The sequence below is a fragment of the Salvia hispanica genome, chromosome 1 (assembly GCF_023119035.1).
Source record: "Salvia hispanica cultivar TCC Black 2014 chromosome 1, UniMelb_Shisp_WGS_1.0, whole genome shotgun sequence".
Classification (NCBI taxonomy): Eukaryota; Viridiplantae; Streptophyta; class Magnoliopsida; order Lamiales; family Lamiaceae; genus Salvia; species Salvia hispanica.
The window spans coordinates 30,340,810-30,358,958 of record NC_062965.1 but is presented as its reverse complement, the minus strand read 5'-3'; the positions used below and the strand labels follow the sequence as shown (position 1 = coordinate 30,358,958).

At 32.4% G+C, this 18,149-nt stretch overlaps 1 protein-coding gene across 1 annotated transcript; it reads left to right on the top strand.

Moving 5' to 3' along the window:
- Nucleotides 1-2,943: 2,943 nt before the first annotated feature.
- On the top strand, nt 2,944-7,644 carry LOC125193917 (protein FAR1-RELATED SEQUENCE 5-like). Its single transcript, XM_048091861.1, has 4 exons — nt 2,944-3,160; nt 5,319-5,953; nt 6,117-7,138; nt 7,244-7,644. Exons 1-4 carry the CDS (start codon nt 3,152-3,154, stop codon nt 7,642-7,644), a joined length of 2,067 nt encoding a protein of 688 aa, XP_047947818.1. The 5' UTR covers nt 2,944-3,151.
- The last annotated feature ends 10,505 nt before the right edge of the window (nt 7,645-18,149 follow it).

Sequence of the window (18,149 nt, the reverse complement as noted above, 5' to 3'; positions counted from 1 at the left end):
TTATTAGGTAAGAACATTCGTGATGTTGAATTCTTCTTTCTAGATTTTTCTGCTTCCTGAATATTTTGGTGCTTATTGCTTCCGCAGCCTTCGAAGAGTCCTGCGGCTCAAACGAGAAAGAAGTCCGCCACAAAGCGGAAGAAAACAGAAGCTGTTGTCGCTGACAGTGAACAGCCAGCGCCTGCTGTTAATGGCGCCCAGGAAGATGCCGCCCAACAGGCATGAAGTGCGTAGATGGTGAAGCCAAGCGCGAGCATGATAGGATCTCTAACTGAAACTCAGCGCTTGTTTTAATTACCATACTTCAGCATAGATTCTGTTGGTAGACATTTACTTATGTAGGCTTTAAACATTATTTTGCCATTGTTTGTGGTTCAATTTGAACTAGATTAGACTTTTCATTTGTAGGTCTGTGCAATGTGAAGAGAACTCTTCTGTATTGTTCAATTGAAATTATTTTGGAAGCCCTCTTCAAAGATAGTTTGTCATAGAAGTTTCCTTGTAGATGTAAACCGTTGTAGAAACTCTGTTCCAAGGTTGCTCATTTTATCAGCCAAAAAGTATCATGTTATCAGCCAAAAGTATCATTTTATTAGTAAGAACACAGCAAAACACACATAAACAAAGCAAAACACACACACAAACACAGAAAAACACACGCCAACAGCACACACAGCAAAATGTAAATCTAAATATATAGATTGTTCTCAATATTGTTATGCATGAATGATATTGTATAAATATAAGAAATATCTACACTAAAAAACTACAGAATCTAAAAAAATCGAGAAAATCTCCAGCAAAATGATAAATCGAGCAAAATCAAAAGTGAAATAAGTAATAAACTTCATCCAACCTTTCTTCGATGATGCTTGATCGTTTTCCTTCGACATTTTCCAGAATCGGATGATTTTTCCTTCGATTCGAAGGCTTTGAAACGCGATTCAGAGGGTTTGATTGTGAGAGAAATTGATGCAGGGTTTGAGTGTGTGAGAAATCGAATGGAACGTTTGAGTCAAGTTTCCTTCTTTCCCACCAAATTTTAAAACGAAATGACAATTTTGCCCTTAATATATCCAAAAATGATAGTTTTATTTGATAAAATGATAGTTTTGTTAGATTAAATCTAGACCACATATTTTAAAAATGTGTGGTGGAGATTTAGTTATAGGGTTATCACACAAATTGGGGTTATCATTATAATGCACCTACATATATATATATATATATATATATATATATGGTCTTGTTAGGTTGAGATTATTTAGCTAAATTGAGAAATGAGATGCAATATGGGCCACTCATCCAGAATATTTGTGAAATGTCAACAGCATGTAGTTTATGTCAACAGAGGGGCATAATTGTAATATTATTTATTTTTTTATTTTTTTATTTTTTTTATTTTTTATTTTATTTTTTATTTTATTTTTTTAAATTTTTTTTATTTTTTTTAAAAAAAATTCGTTTTTTTTATTTTTTTTTAATTTTTTTTTTCAACTATATGTACAATTCATGTCAACTACACATCAAATGTCAACAACTTTATTCAATAAATACTATTTGACATGAATTGTACATGTAGTTGACATTATATTGTGTAGTTAACATGAATTGTATATGTAGTTGACATGGATTGTACATATAGTTGACATTATATGTGCGTAGTTGACATGAATTGTGTGTGTGGTTGACATGGATTGTACACATAGTTGACATTATATGTGTGTAGTTGACATGAATTATATATGTAGTTGAAAAATAAAAATTTTAAAAAAAAATGAAAAAAAAATTTAAAAAAGTTTTAAAAAAATTTAAAAAAATAATAATAATTTTTTTAAAAAAAAATAAAAAATAAAAAAATTAATAAAAAATTAAAATTAAAAATAAAAAAAATATTTATTGAATAAAATTTACTATGATATTACCATTCTGCCCTTTCATAATTAATTAATCTAAAGATATTTTCCATGTGAAAAAATCTGGACCACTCATTTAATAAAAATGAGTGGCTAATATTGCATCTCATTTCTCAATTAGCATAAAAAATCTCAATTGATCACAATCCTATAGGGGTGCGTTATATATATAGGGGTGCGATCATATCATAACTCATATTTATGTGATAACCTAATAACCCTATCATTTTATGGGTCAAAAGTATCATTTTTACTAAAAATGATATTTATACACGATAAAATGATATTTTTTCAGCAAGCATAAAATGATACTTTTATTCTATAAAATGATATTCTGTTCCATAAAATGATATTTTTCGTCCATAAAATGAGGGTTATTAGGTTATCACCATAAATATGGGTTATGATATGATCACATTCCTATATATATATATATATATATATATATATGATATGATCAAATGAAAACTCTAAATATTGTACAAACTCAAAACTATGATCTGGACCATTGAAAAATGTCAACAGATCACAAAAAAGCATAAACAGGAAAATGTCAACAGAATTTCAACGGTAGTCAATAATTGATGTTGTGTTGATACCGTGTTGACATTAAAATCTTGAAATTTTACATATTGTGTTGATATTGTATTGAAACTGTGTTGAAGCTGTGTTATAGGATCATGATCAATTGAGATTATTTAGGTTAATTGAGAAATGAGATGCAATATCAGTCATTCATTTTTATTAAATGAGTGGTCCAGATTTTGCCACACAATAAATATTATTAGATTAATTTAATATGAAAGGGTAAAACTGTCTTTTCGCGTTTTAATTTAGGGTTCTTCATCAGATTTCATCTCTCGTCGGCGATTCTGGTGAGATTTAACGTTTGAATCATATCTCTCATTGAATCTATTTTAACGATTTATGATTCAATTGATTTGCAAAATTAGACTCAGACGGTTTCAACGATTTCAACGATACCTGATTTGCGATTCAATTTTCGAAAAATAGACGACCTGTTCGACGGATTTCTCTGTTGATTTTGACGTTTTTCGGTCGATTATACCCACTTTTATTCTGTTTTTATCCTTTATTTGTTGATGCCCAGTTAAATTTGTTCCTAATTAGTTTTTTTTTTTATTTTCTCATCTTTAGGTTCGATTTCAGTTCATAATCAACAGCTAAGTGTTATTTGATGGATTCTTCATCTTATTCCGAGTCTACGTCGACGAATGGTGGAGGTAGTTTGGTTTGATTTTCATTAACATGAATTTTTTGTGTTATGTTGGTGATTTATGCTCTGTTGACATGATTTGAAAATCTGTTGACATGATTTATGTTACTTGGTAAATATTCTGTGTTGTTGTTATGCTCTTTGTGGACATTATGTTTCATTAACATTATTTTGTTGTGTTATGTTGGTGATTTATGCTCTGTTGACATGATTTATGTGTACTTGTTAAATATTCTGTTGACATAGTGTGTTTGAATTGGTGTATTCTAATTAAATTGGACATTTTGATCCTGGTAATTTGAAGCATGTTCTGATATTTTGGTTTACATTACTTATATTAATTGTCTAAGAATTTTACAAGAGTGCAGCCACGTCTTTAGATATAACTATAGGGGTAATTTTCTGATTTATGTGAAGCTACTTGAGAAATTAGCTCAATAATTCTTGTCCGAGGAAATAAATGTTAGTCTTAGTGGATCAATGTTTGGTTGAATTTTCTTGAATGTAAAAGTCCATATGATATAACCATAATCAGAGTCCTTAACTTGACTTAAAAAAATCAGTTAGTTATTGGCTAAGCAAAAGACCATAAATACTTAGAAGGTTGAGAAACATGGTTGAGTTTTGGAATCTATGGATACTTTAGGTGTAGACTGTTTAACCCTTTTTTCTTAATCAGTTGTGAGCTTTCAAGGGAAAAGTATGGGTTATGAGCTCTTTGTTGACATTCTGTTTCATTAACATTATTTTGTTGTGTTATGTTGTTGATTTATGCTCTGTTGACATGACTTGAAAATCTGTTGACATGATTTATGTTCCTTGGTAAATATTATGTGTTGTTGCTATGCTCTTTGTTCACATTCTGTTTCATTAACATTATTTTGTTGTGTTATGTTGGTGATTTATGCTCTGTTGACATGATTTATGTGTACTTGTTAATTATTCTGTTGACATCGTGTGTTTCAATCGGTGTATTCTAATTAAACTGGACATTTTGATCCTGGTAATTTGAAGCTTGTTCTGATATTTTGGCTTACATAATTTATAACAATTGTCTAAGAATTTTACAAGAGTGCAGCCACCTCTTTAGAGATAACTATAGGGGTAATTTACGTAAGTCTTTTGATTTGCATTGACGTGACTTGAAAATTTGATGACATGATTTATGAATGGTGGAGGTAGTTTGGTTTGATTTTCATTAATATGATTTTTTTGTGTTATGTTGGTGATTTATGCTCTGTTGACATGACTTGAAAATCTGTTGACATGATTTATGTTAGTTGGTAAATATTCTGTGTTGTTGTTATGCTCTTTGTGGACATTCTGTTTCATTAACATTATTTTGTTGTGTTATGTTGGTGATTTATGCTCTGTTGACATGATTTATGTGTACTTGTTAATTATTCTGTTGACATCGTGTGTTTCAATCGGTGTATTCTAATTAAACTGGACATTTTGATCCTGGTAATTTGAAGCTTGTTCTGATATTTTGGCTTACATAACTTATAATAATTGTCTAAGAATTTTACAAGAGTGCAGCCACCTCTTTAGAGATAACTAAAGGTTTTATGTTGTTGATTTATGCTCTGTTGACATGACTTGAAAATCTGTTGACATGATTTATGTTAGTTGGTAAATATTCTGTGTTGTTGTTATGCTCTTTGTGGACATTCTGTTTCATTAACATTATTTTGTTGTGTTATGTTGGTGATTTATGCTCTGTTGACATGATTTATGTGTACTTGTTAATTATTCTGTTGACATCGTGTGTTTCAATCGGTGTATTCTAATTAAACTGGACATTTTGATTCTGGTAATTTGAAGCTTGTTCTGATATTTTGGCTTACATAACTTATAACAATTGTCTAAGAATTTTACAAGAGTGCAGCCACCTCTTTAGAGATAACTAAAGGTTTTATGTTGTTGATTTATGCTCTGTTGACATGACTTGAAAATCTGTTGACATGATTTATGTTCCTTGGTAAATATTCTATGTTGTAGGGTCTGTTATTCCAATTTGCAAGCCTGAGTTGAGGCCTTATGAAGGTCAAAAATTTTCTTCTCTTGAGGAAGGAATTTCATTTTATGAAAAGTATGCTCAGGAGTGTTGTTTTGATTGTCGAAGATTTGGAAATAGGTCTAGTGGTGGTGTTATTATTTTTCAGTATGTTGTTTGCAATAGACAAGGATTTCATACGGTAGATTCGTTGGATGTTGATGTTAGTGTATCTGAGGATGGTAATGTGTCTGATGATGATGAAGTATCTTCAAAGAAGAGACGTAGACGTGGCACCAAAAGGTGTGGATGTGGAGCGAGAATTAGTTTTAAGTTTTTTTCTGATTTTGGTGATAAGTATTACCTTGTGCATCAGTTTGTTGAGGAACACAATCATACTATGGTTGACAAAGATCATAAGAGATTTATGAAAGGTAATCGGAGTTTGAATGATGTTCATCACAAGTTTGTTGAAGATTGCACCAAAGCTAACATCGGTCCTACCTCTACTTTTAACTTATTAAAGGAGTTTTTCGGTGGTTATGATGTTGTTGGGTGTACGTTGACTGATGTTAGGAATTGTTCACGTGATATTAAAGAGAAATTAAAAGAAGTGGATGTGCAAATGATCCTAAATCAGATGCAAGAGAAGAAGAGAATTTGTGAAGGGTTTTTTTACAAATATCAATTATCACCTGAAGATAATAAGTTAGTGAGCTTATTCTGGTCTGATGCTGAGTCTCGGAAGCATTACCACATGTTTGGAGATGTTGTAGCATTTGATACAACATATTCAACAAACAGGTAGTTTATTTATTATACTTAGTAATTGACATAGATAGTAGTTGATATGGTAGTTGACATAGGATACATTTGTACTTTGCATCATTTCTGATTTAATAGTTGACATAGCATATACCTATAATTGACATTATTGATGTTTTGTGTTGATGTATTTGTTCAATAGGTATCGTATGGTGTTTGGTCCATTTACCGGGAAAGACAATCATGGGTGTCCTATTGCGTTTGGAGCTGGTTTCGTATCCGGTGAGAATTGTGATGCATTTTCATGGCTTTTCACTGTATTTGTTGAATGTATGGGTGTTGCTCCAAGAATCATAATCACTGACCAAGATTGGGGAATGAGGCTTGCCATTGAGAAGGTATTACCTGGTACAAGGCATCGTTTGTGTATGTGGCATATTATGAGCAAGTTATTTGAGAAGATACCTAAATCAATTTCTGATAGAGAAAAGTTTAGTAAGGAGTTTAAGTCTTGTGTTTGGTCAGAGTTGTTAGATCCGGATGAGTTTGATATATTATGGACTAGTATTGTTGAAAAATATAGTGTAGAAGATCATAAGTGGTTTAAGGATATGTTTTTGATCAGACAGATGTGGATCCCAGCCTTCTTTAGAGATGTTCCTATGGGTTCTTTAATGAGAACAACATCTTTTTCAGAATCTGAAAACAGTTTTTTTAAGAGGTACTCGAAACCGTTGTTCAATTTTGCTGACTTCACTCTTCAGTATAACAATGCCATTGATGCTCAAAGGAATCAAACTGAAAGGCTTGACTATTATGATTCTGTAATCACTCCAAAATATGTCACTGATTTAGCATTTGAGAAGCAATTGGGATCTGTTTACACAGATAGGATGTTTAGAGTGGTACAAGATTTGATTGTTGAGGCTGATAAGAGTTGTCGGATGATTAGCATGTCCACATTGGAGAACATCGAGGTCTTCAAAGTTTCTGATGCTAGAAAGAAGATCTTTACAGTTAGACATGAGATAGAGACTGAGTCATATGAATGTGAGTGTAAACTATTTTTAAGGTGTGGTTATCTATGCAGCCACCTTTTTTTCATTCTCAGAAACAAAGATGTCAACAATATTCCAGAGAAATATGTTGGTAACCGTTGGCTTAAAAGTGAATTACTAAAGGCAGTTCATGGTCTCACGATTGATGAAAGTGCGTCTGACAGAGGTATGCAAACTGTTTTCTATAGATATTTTAGTTTAAGTTTTAGCATGTGTTGTATTAGCTGTTGACATATCTTATATTGGCTGTTGACATCTTATATGTCTGCAGGTTCTAACAAAGATGACAAACTACAGATTGCTAATAGGTGTCATGGACGTTACTTTGGTCTATATCAGCGTGCTTTTAGAAATAAAGATCATTTGATTGCTTTGGATAATTTGCTTGCGGGTATTGGTTCTCAAATCTTTAAAGACGACTGTGCTGGATCGTCTTCTCTTGATAAAAATGATTCAATCATGAACATATATGGTATTGTTGTTCCTGAAGAAATAACTGCCCATGCTCCAGATGTGGTTAGTACAAAAGGAGGTGCAAGTGACAAGAAAAGCAGGATTAAGTCAAGCATAGAGAAAGCAATTGAAAAAGCAAATAAACCTCATAGGCGTTGTGGAAAGTGTCACAAAGTTACTGATCATAATGCTAGAAGTTGTGGCAGAAATCAGACATGATTGTTTTTTTTTAATAGTCAGAGTTGTTTTTTATTTGTTGACATAGACTATAAATTATTGACATTTTCTCATTTGTTGTTTATATCTGATTTTAATCTCTATTAACATCTATTCATGATTCTGTTTTTTTAATTTTAAGATTTGTTTTCTGAGTTGTACACCTTTATACAAAGTGTTGACATTTGTTTATAAGTTGTTGACATTTCAATACAAGTTAGACATGCCTTGCTTTAATGCTCCTTTATGTTTTTAATGTGCACATGTCAACAACTTAAAAATTAATTCAACTATATATACTGGCCATGTCAACAAGTAATATAATTATGTCAACTATGGTGCACATCGTGTCAACGGCACATATCAGTCATGTCAACTACGCTACATATCGTGTCAACTACACGTATAAGACCCATGTCAACTACGTTACATACTATGTTAATTACGCACAGAACTATGTCAACAATAATTTTAAGCCATGTCAACAATAAAAATAAGTCATGTGAATCATAACAAAATTAACAGAAAATATACATTTTCATAAGTTCAAAAGTTAGAAACCACAATAGTAGCTGTTTTGAAATCCATCCCAAAACAAGAAAGTTAACAACATTAAACGTTAAATACATCCCAAATTTTGTTTCACTTCTTTCTATTAACAAACCACTTTTTGTATTTGTTGTTTAAACTATTCAATTTGTGCTTGTTTTCTTCCATCCATGCATCAGCTACTTCTAAAATGGGCACTCTCTGGTTGTTGTAACTTGATGCAATCAAGTTGTAGCAATATCTTCCACGCAGTACCTGGAGTATCTTTATGCCGCGTGCAGAGAAGCCAACATTCCATTCACTATCTTTTTTTCCAACATAAGTTTCCATGTGTCTCATTAAATAGACACCACAGTCCTTTGTGTTGGTGCTTGTGGCCCACTTCAAGGAAAGAATATCGATGTAAGACTTGTTAATATTTTCGAATATCTCTAACAAGTTCTTCTTTTTGTAGTATGCCTCCAACATATCTTTCTGCAAATATATTAATAAATAAATAAAACTACACATAAAAAACATTTTAACATTGTGCATAAATTATATCAACAAAATGTAGAGACTGTTTCAATAAGATAAAAAAAATCATACCAGTAAACCAATTTCATGTCCATACTCCTCTAATGCATCCATGCCATTAACTTTTCTGTTGTCTATGATCTCAATCTTACTTTGTTTCAGCCAAAATACTACCAGGTAGTAATGTCGGTGTTCACAGATTGGAAAGAAGACCTATATGACATGGAAGATAAAATTACATTCAAAGAACACATCCTAATATTTTCTCAAAAATTTAATTGTTAGATCTAATTACCAAATCAATGTTTCTCCAATCAAATTCTAGTCTTTTTTGAATCTCATTCTCTATTTCATCAATGAATTTGTTCGTTGCCATCATAGTATTCCAACTTTCTGGCCGATTTGTAACATTGAAATTCTGCAATTAACATATTTGGTTAAGGAGACCTGTAATTCAAATATTTTATATAAATTTTTAGATTACTTACGGTTGGAGATGTTGTCATGAAAAAGCGTGCAGGTGATGTTGTTGGCTTTTCTTTTTCAATGTTGTTCAAATGTGAAGCCCATGAGTCAATAACACCAGATTTGATTTCTTCATGGGGCTTCAGTGAGTTGAACAATTCCTTGGTTGCCCAAGTAAAATCATCATCATACACACATGTATTCCTGAAATGAAGTTATAAAAATGACATATGAACAACAATCATAAATCTTGTCAACTGTTTAGAAAACTAATTTTTTTTTATATCATGAATATAATTAAATTATACATACTCATCTGTTCTTCCTGTTTCTACTATGTAGTAGTAGAGATCTCTTTCATGAACTTCGAGGTATGGCAGTATATCAACATCATTTACTTCTGCTGTGTAGAGTTCTGATTTGTTTTTATCTTCTGGAAGTGCAATCTCAGATAATGAAGCAATATTCTGTTTTCAGTGAACATAAAATTCATGTCAACTACAAATTCTTGCCATGTCAACTACGGTTCATATCTTGTCATAAAAGTAATGTCAACTACGGTACATAATATGTCAACTACTCATAGAGGCCATGTCAACAACACTTATAAGTTATGTCAACTACACGTAGAAGCCATATCAATAATTATTATAACTCATATCAACTACACTATCAAGTCATGTCAACAACACTTCACTCATTTTATAAAAATAATATACTGTTTAATTTTAGTTTTAGTTACCTCAACAATATTATCTTCTTTATCCAGTGGTTTTTCTCTCTCTGTTTCAACGTTTGTGTCATCTTGATTCTCCTTATCTTCCTGTTGTTTCAATTGAAACATATTACGTTATGTCAATTATATTTTTACCTACAATATGCAGAATATCTTTATAGTTTAATATAGTTATTGTAAATTCTACCTGTTCAAGATCTTTCTGATTTTCTATCTCACTCCCCTTGTTATCAGATTTTAGTACAGGTGGTGATATAGGAGACGCTGATTCATTATTGACGCCATATGTGTTGTCCTCTTTTGATCCTTCTCGTTCTTCATTTTCTTGTTCTTCACTTTGTTGTTCTTCATGTACTTCTTCTTCAGTAGTCTATTGAAATAGTAATTTATAATTAATATTAAATTAATTTCAACTTAGAGAAAATGTATGTAAACAAAATGATGTACTTACTTTGTTATAGCAATCTCTCCATTTGAAAGTTGGAAATTCAGTCAAATCTTCAAGTGCTTCCTTTTTCTTTTCAACAGTAACTAGTGATTCACATATTGTTTTACAGTTGTCGAATGCCTCATCTTTATCTTGAAGAAATGACTCTGCCAATTTTACACACTTGTCTTCCACAGATTGAACAGAAGTTGTTGGGCTTCCAATTGCAGATCTAGCAATATCACACACTAATCCAAATAGATGATTAGTTTTGACGTGTGTAGGAACTTCTTCAAGGGTTTTTACTAGATTGGTCTTCCCATAGTTCATCATTTGAATGTATTTCATTACATTCTGCATGATATCTTTTGGGACAACGCTTTGGGAAGACCCAACCCCACTGTCAACTACGTGTGGAATCTGTTGTTGAGGCTCCTGCTCCTGCTCCTGCTCCAGATTACGGACATATCTTCTGAAGATAAGTCCATTACCAAATATTCCCACATCTATCTCCCTATCTTCCCTAGCCTGGAGATGTGTGCTTGTCCAGCCTTTCATTAATGGGAATGTGCGAGGAACTGAACGTTTGGCTTGTAAAACTCTATCCATGTAGCAGAGCTGCATATAAAATACATATCAATAACAATTATAAGCTATATCAACTACATATACAACATTATGTCAACATTATGTTCACTATTAATAATCTTTAATGTGAAACGTAAAACATACCATGAGCAAAGGAAGTGGTCCTGCAAAAGCATTCATCTTTTTCTTTGACCAATTTTCCTTTGCAAACTTCAGAACAGACAATGTGTACGAACACCAGTTGACATTTCGAATATTGTCCAGATCGTCAACTATTTCCCCAATCTTAGACTTTATTGTTCCACATGTTGATGGCTCAATCAATCCTGATTCTAATAGTAACAAGAACAATCTTTTGAACCATGGCCCTCCTTCACTATCTTCTAACATAAGCTCTTCCACAGCTTTATGGCTAACATTTCCTCCTTCTTTTATTTTACAATGTTTGGCTATATCTCTCATGAAAGACGCATTACTTTTACAGTTATCTCTGGAGTAATTTATCCTACCTCTCGGAAATCCGTATACCAGCTCCACATCGTCCTCTGTTATACTAACACTCCTCCTATTATTTAACTTTATCTTGCACTCTTTTTCATCAAAACATTTCACCAATTCAAATGCCAAATAGGTAGGAATGTAATCGACGTTGAAATGAAAAACATTCCCAAAACCCAAGTCCTTGACAGCATTAATCTGGGCCTCATTCAATTTGCTCAGTGTTTCAATAAAATACCACGTCTTCCTTTTGACTAGAAGCCTTTTAGAAAAGAAATTACTTTTCTTTTTCTGTTCCTTAGCCTCTGTATACATTTCATTCTGTTTTTTGCTTCTAATCTCAGAAGCAATTAATGGTCTCTTGTCATTTTTTCTTTTACTTCTAATCTCAGATGTAATCAACTCATCCTCATCAATTGATGTACTTCTTTTTCTTTTTGTTGTGTTCTTTTTTTCTGGTTTAAAAGCAAGTACAATAAAAATGTCAACAATACAGTAATATAATATCAAAATTAATAGCAACTACAACCCTATATATGACAAGTGCAGTCATATGTTGTTTAACATAAACAATCCTTTCTAAATAGAACATATCTAGTTTATATCAACCATATAACTATCTTGACAGCCATTTAAACAAGCTCACATTATGTGAATAATTATTGTATAAAATGTCAACAATACAGTATTATCATTTCAAAATTTATAGCAACTACAATCATACATATGACAATTGCCATCATACCCTGTTGATATACTTTGTAATCCTCTGACACTTCACATATGAATTCACGTTTGTTTGTACAGAACATATCTATTTTATAGGAACCATATGACTATGTCAACAACAATTCAAACAAGCATACATTATGTTAACATTTATTTTATAAAATGTCAATACTACTATGTCAACAGACATCTTCTAATGTCAATAATCATAAAAATTTAAATACATACTACTTAACCTCAAAATTATTCTTCTGCTGTTTTAAAAAAGCAAAAGTCGAACTCATCAGATTATTAAATAATGAAATCTAAAAATAAAATCTTTTAAATAATCAAACTGTGTTTTAAAAAACTGAAATTGAAGTCATACAATTAATAAACGAAAGAAATCTTTAACCTGAATGAGTCGTTTCAGTACTATTTGTTGATTTGCTGTTGACCTCCATTTTTGATGTTTTTCCAGGAACGGCCGACGATCCAACTGAATCACTTGTGTTTTTTTGTCCGGTTGACATTCCTAATACTCTTAATCGATTTAGAAATCTAGAAAAGAGATGAAGTCGAGTAGATGAAGGGTTTGTATATGAGAGAGTAATCGAAATTTTTTGAGCGGTAACCTATTTGTGAGAGAGTAGAAGATGGAATAGAGGTTAGCTCATCTCTCTCTTGTTGGCATTTATTGCTATGCTTTTTTGTGAGTTAGCGAAATAGTTTGTAGAATAGAGGGTTTTGAATTAAATTTTTTTTCCGCCATTTTATTAGAAAAAAAGACAGTTGACATCGTTAACATTTGAAAAAAAGGCAGTTGACATGACATTTATTTAGTTATTCACATTACATATAGTTTATTTATATTTTCTTTTTTGTTTTTGACATTTAATTTGCTTTATATTGATATGTATTGTATGACCATAATTCATGAATTTGTTCCAAATATTGAGTTATCTGAAATTTTATATGAAGCCTATTGACAAGATGTTCAAATTTTTCCTATAAGTTATTGACATTTGATAATTAAGGTATGGACAAAATGTTGAGTTTTTATATGGAAACTATTAACTTGTTTTTTATGATAATCTTGCCAGTACATATTTAAAATTTAAAAATTAAGAAAAATAGGTGTAAATTTTTTTTAGTTACAAGAATTGTTTTTGAGCTGTTGACATTCAATTCAAGTTGTTGACATTTCTATTTAAGTTGTTGTACTGATTTCATAGTTGACATATTATTAAAGATTGCATAGTTTAAAAACCACATTTGATAATTGTTTTACGCATCCATGTCAACAATACATAGAAAACATGTTGATAACAATTTTAAGTCATGTCAACTACACATACTAGCCATGTCAACAAAAGTCAGAATGCATAATAATCATTTTAAAACCAATCCAAAAAATAAGTTAACATCAAACATTAAAATCAGTTTTTGTTCACTTCCTCTTTCTACAAGTAAACAACTTCTTGTATTTGTTGTTTAGCTTATACAATTTGTCCATATTTGCTTCCATCCAATCATGAGCTAGTTGTAACATTGCCGATCTCTGGTTATTGTAAATTGATGCAATCATCGTGCAGCAATATCTTCCCCTGAGTATTTGGATAATCTTCAGACTACGAGCAGAAAAGCCGATATCCCAATCATTGCCCTTTTTCCCAACATAGGTCTCCATGTGCCTCATCAAATAGACACCGCAGTCCTTTATGTTTGTGGTTGTGGCCCATTCTAAATTCAGAAAGTTGAATGAAGACTTGTTTATATTTTCTGAAAGATCTACCAATTTCTTCTCTATGAAGTATGCTTCGAACATATCTTTCTGCAAAATATATAAATAACTAAATTAAACTACACATACAAAGCATTTCAACACAATATAGAGAATATGTTTATAACATAGATAAAAGCATACCAGTAAAGCAATATCAATGTCATAATTCTTCAACGGATCTGTATCTTTATGTGGCTTTATATTATCTATGATGTCAATGATGTTTTTCTTCATCCAATATACTACAAGGTAGTAATGGTTATCTGCACAAACTGGGAAGAAGACCTGTATGACATGAAATATATAATTATATCCATAGAATACTTGTTCATATTCTAACATAGATATCATTTTTAGATCTTATTACCAAATCAATTTTTCTCCAGTTGAAATCTGGTCTTCTTTCAACCTCATTATCTATCTGAGAAATAAAATTTCTCTTTGCTGTCGAAGCATCCCAATTTTCCTGCCGATTTGTTACATTGAAGTTCTGCAATTAACATTTTTGGTTAGGGAGACATCTGACTCAAACAGTTTACATATAATTTAAGATTACTTACACATGGAGATGTACTCATAAAAAAGCGTGAAAGTGATGTTGTTGGCCTTTCATTTTCTCTGTTGTTCAGGTGTGAAGCCCACGCGTTAATTACACCCACATTAATTTCAACATGGGGCTTCAGTGATAAAAACAATTCCTTGGTCGCCCAAGTAAAATCATCTTCATAAACGCATGCATTTCTGAAATGAAGTTATACAAATGACATATGAACAATATTCATAAATTATGTTTACTACATAGAAAACTAAAAATACTTTTTAGATCAATGAAATAATTAAATAATGCATACTCATCTGTTCCTTCTGTTTCTAGTATGTAGTAGTAGACAGTTCTTTCATAAGATTCCAGGTATGTTTTTGTATCTACAGCTCTTATGTCAACTGGAGAGCCTAGGAATGGGTCGGAATGCGTTTTATCATCAGACTCTTTCACACTAGCTTCTGTCAGAGGAATCTCAGAGAATGGAACAACAGTCTTCTGTCAGTGCAAATAAAATTCATGTTAGTTTCAATTAAAAATCATGTCAACTATATATACTAGCCATGTCAACAACTAGTATAATTATGTCAAGTATGGTGCATATCGTGTCAACCGCACATACGAGTTATATAAATTACAGTACGTACTATGTCTGCTACACACAGATCCATGTTAACAGCAAATAAAATTCATGTCAACAACAATTATAAGACATGTCAACTACACATACAAATCATGTCAACAACAATTATAAGACATGTCAACTACACATACAAATCATGTCAACAACAATTATAAGACATGTCAACTACACGTACAAATCATGTCAATAACAATTATAACCAACTGTCAACCACACTTTCAAGCCATTTCATAAAAACAATACAATATTTAATTTTAGTTTCAGTTACTTTACTTTAACAATATTCTCTTCTTTCTCTTTTCCTTTCTCCTGTTGCTTTGCTTTGTTCATTTCAACATGTGCGTCATCCATTGAACTTGCAGCTGGTGGTGAAATAGTAGAGGCTGATTCACTATTGTTATCACCCATTGTGTCTTCTTTTGTTCCTTCTTCTTCTTTTTCTTCAACAGCCTATTAAATTAGTAATTTATAATTAATATTAAATTAATTTGAATTAATTCTAAATAACAAAAGACGAGATTTGGCTCATCCCTTTAGGATCAGAAACTGGCGATGTAGGGATATGTATTCTGTTTCTTTCTCTTGTCAACTACGGTACATAATATGTTAACTACTCATAGAGGCTATGTCAACAACACTTATAAGTTATGTCAACTACACGTAAAAGCCATGTCAATAATTATTATAAATCATATCAACTACACTATCAAGTCATGTCAACAACATTTCTTTCATTTTATAAAAATAATATAATGGATTTTAGTTATACTTACCTCAACAATATTGTCTTCTTTATCCAGTGGATTTTCTCTGTCCGTTTCAACATGTGTGTCATCTTCATTCTCCTTATCTTCAAGTTGTTTCAACTGAAATATATTACGTTATGTCAATTATATTTTTATCTATAATATGCAGAATATCTTTAGAGTTTAAGATAATTATTGTAAATTGTACCTGTACAAGATTTTTCTGATTTTCTATCTCACTCCCCTTGTTATCAGATTCTAGTACAGGTGTTGATATAGGAGACACTGATTCATTATTGACGCCACATGTTGTTTCCTCTTTTGATGCTTCTCCTTCTTCTTGTTCTTCATTATCTTGTTCTTCATGTACTTCTTCATTAGCAGTCTATTGAAATAGTAATTTACAATTAATATTAAATTAATTTCAACTTTGAGAAATGTATGTAAACAAAATGGTCCATGTCAACTACACGTAGAAGCCATGTCAATAATTATTATAACTTATATCAACTACACTATCAAGTCATGTCAACAACACTTCACTCATTTTATAAAAATAATATACTGTTTAATCTTAGTTTTAGTTACCTCAACAATATTATCTTCTTTATCCAGTGGATTTTTGTCACGACCACAACTCCCTAGTGCTAGTGAGCGCAGCTATTTCGCGACTAAACAATTCTCAACAATCATAGGACAACATAAGAAGGGTGGAACCACTTAAAGCAATAGTCTCGAAGGCATATGGGTACATAGTCAGAACGAGTTCAGAGTATCCAGTTCATGACTTTCTAGCACATAACTCTAGATTGCAGCGGAAGAGTCCAAGACAAAATAGCACGTATGAAGACATGCTACTTTGGGTTACCTAACTACTTATTTAAAAGTCTTGTCCCAACACCTTCGCCTCCTCGTACACGTTCAACCTGCACATTAGAAAAGAAACATGCAGGGCTGAGTATTTGATATACTCAGTGGGCACATTGCCGAAACATAATTTTCGTAAAAGTTTTGTCAGCCAATTGAGTGATCACGGGGTTTTAACTTAAAAGGCCCGAGTCACTAAAAGTATTTTTGTTCGTAAAATTGATTGCGCAATCACATAACATATATACCATATCTGAAACGTATGTGAACCGGGAATGTGGCCACATTCCACGACGGTCACTAGATCGGCCAACTTAAAAGCTAGCTCACGATCCCCATATGTGTACACTAGTCCGAGTAGGCTTTACTTCCCTACTGGGACCCGAATTCGATTAAACATAATTGGCATAGCCAAGCAGATAGGTAATCCATAAAACATAAAATGGCATGACAAAACATAAATAGCACAATTTTCACATAATCATGCTAAAAGGCAAGTTCACATTTTGAAAGAAATGCCCACCTCAAAAGCTTAATTCCATAGTCGAAAATTCCTTGACTTGATCTTAAACGACGTGTGAGGACGTCCCTTTAGAAATAAGGTAATACTTTAAATTAGACTTTAAGAAGTCAAATAAACTTAAACATGAATGCATCCTAAGTGCGTGTCCATTTTATTCTTCTTCTTAGTCTTCTAGAAAAGTTCTAGAAATCTTGAAACATTAATTAAATCGGGAGATTTAATTTATGTGGATGTCAAAGAAAAATATTTCCATTAACTTTAAGAGTATTATTTTTTTTCCATGTATCTTGTTCGAGATTTAATTATCATCTAATGATTTAATTAGCAAACCCTCTCATGAAATAATTTACTTGGTCGTGTAACCTTGACAGAGTCCAAGACTTAATTTAGTATCCAACTATAGGCCCAACCATTTTAATAGTTCCAGCCCATTCCTACTTTAATTAATTTAGGCCCACTTCTTAAATTATATCCTTAGTCCATACATTTAATTATAGAGGCCCAAAACTAATTAATAGTTGGCCCAAGACATACTCCCCAATTCCATCGGTCATCTCCTTCTTTCTCTTCAAAAATTCCCAAATTGAGGGGAAATCCCTAATTTCCTTCTCTCTCCCTTCGCCTCATTCTCACCGCCACCGTCGACGCCTCTCGCCGGATTATGAGCTCGATCTCTCGGCTACTACACAGCACCGCCGCCAGCCGCCTGACGACGAGCCGGTGTCGCTGCTGTCGCGCAGCCGACTCTACGCCCAGCCGTTGCTCGTGTTGCACCGTCGGAAGAGAGAAGAAGGCATCGCTTCCCTCCGCACAGAGCTCCGACTGCCTCCCCGTGACTTCCTCTGTTCTCTAGAACAGAGTCGATCAGTTCGGCTCCCTTCTTCGAGCTGCGGTTCTGCCCGTGAGCTACGCCGA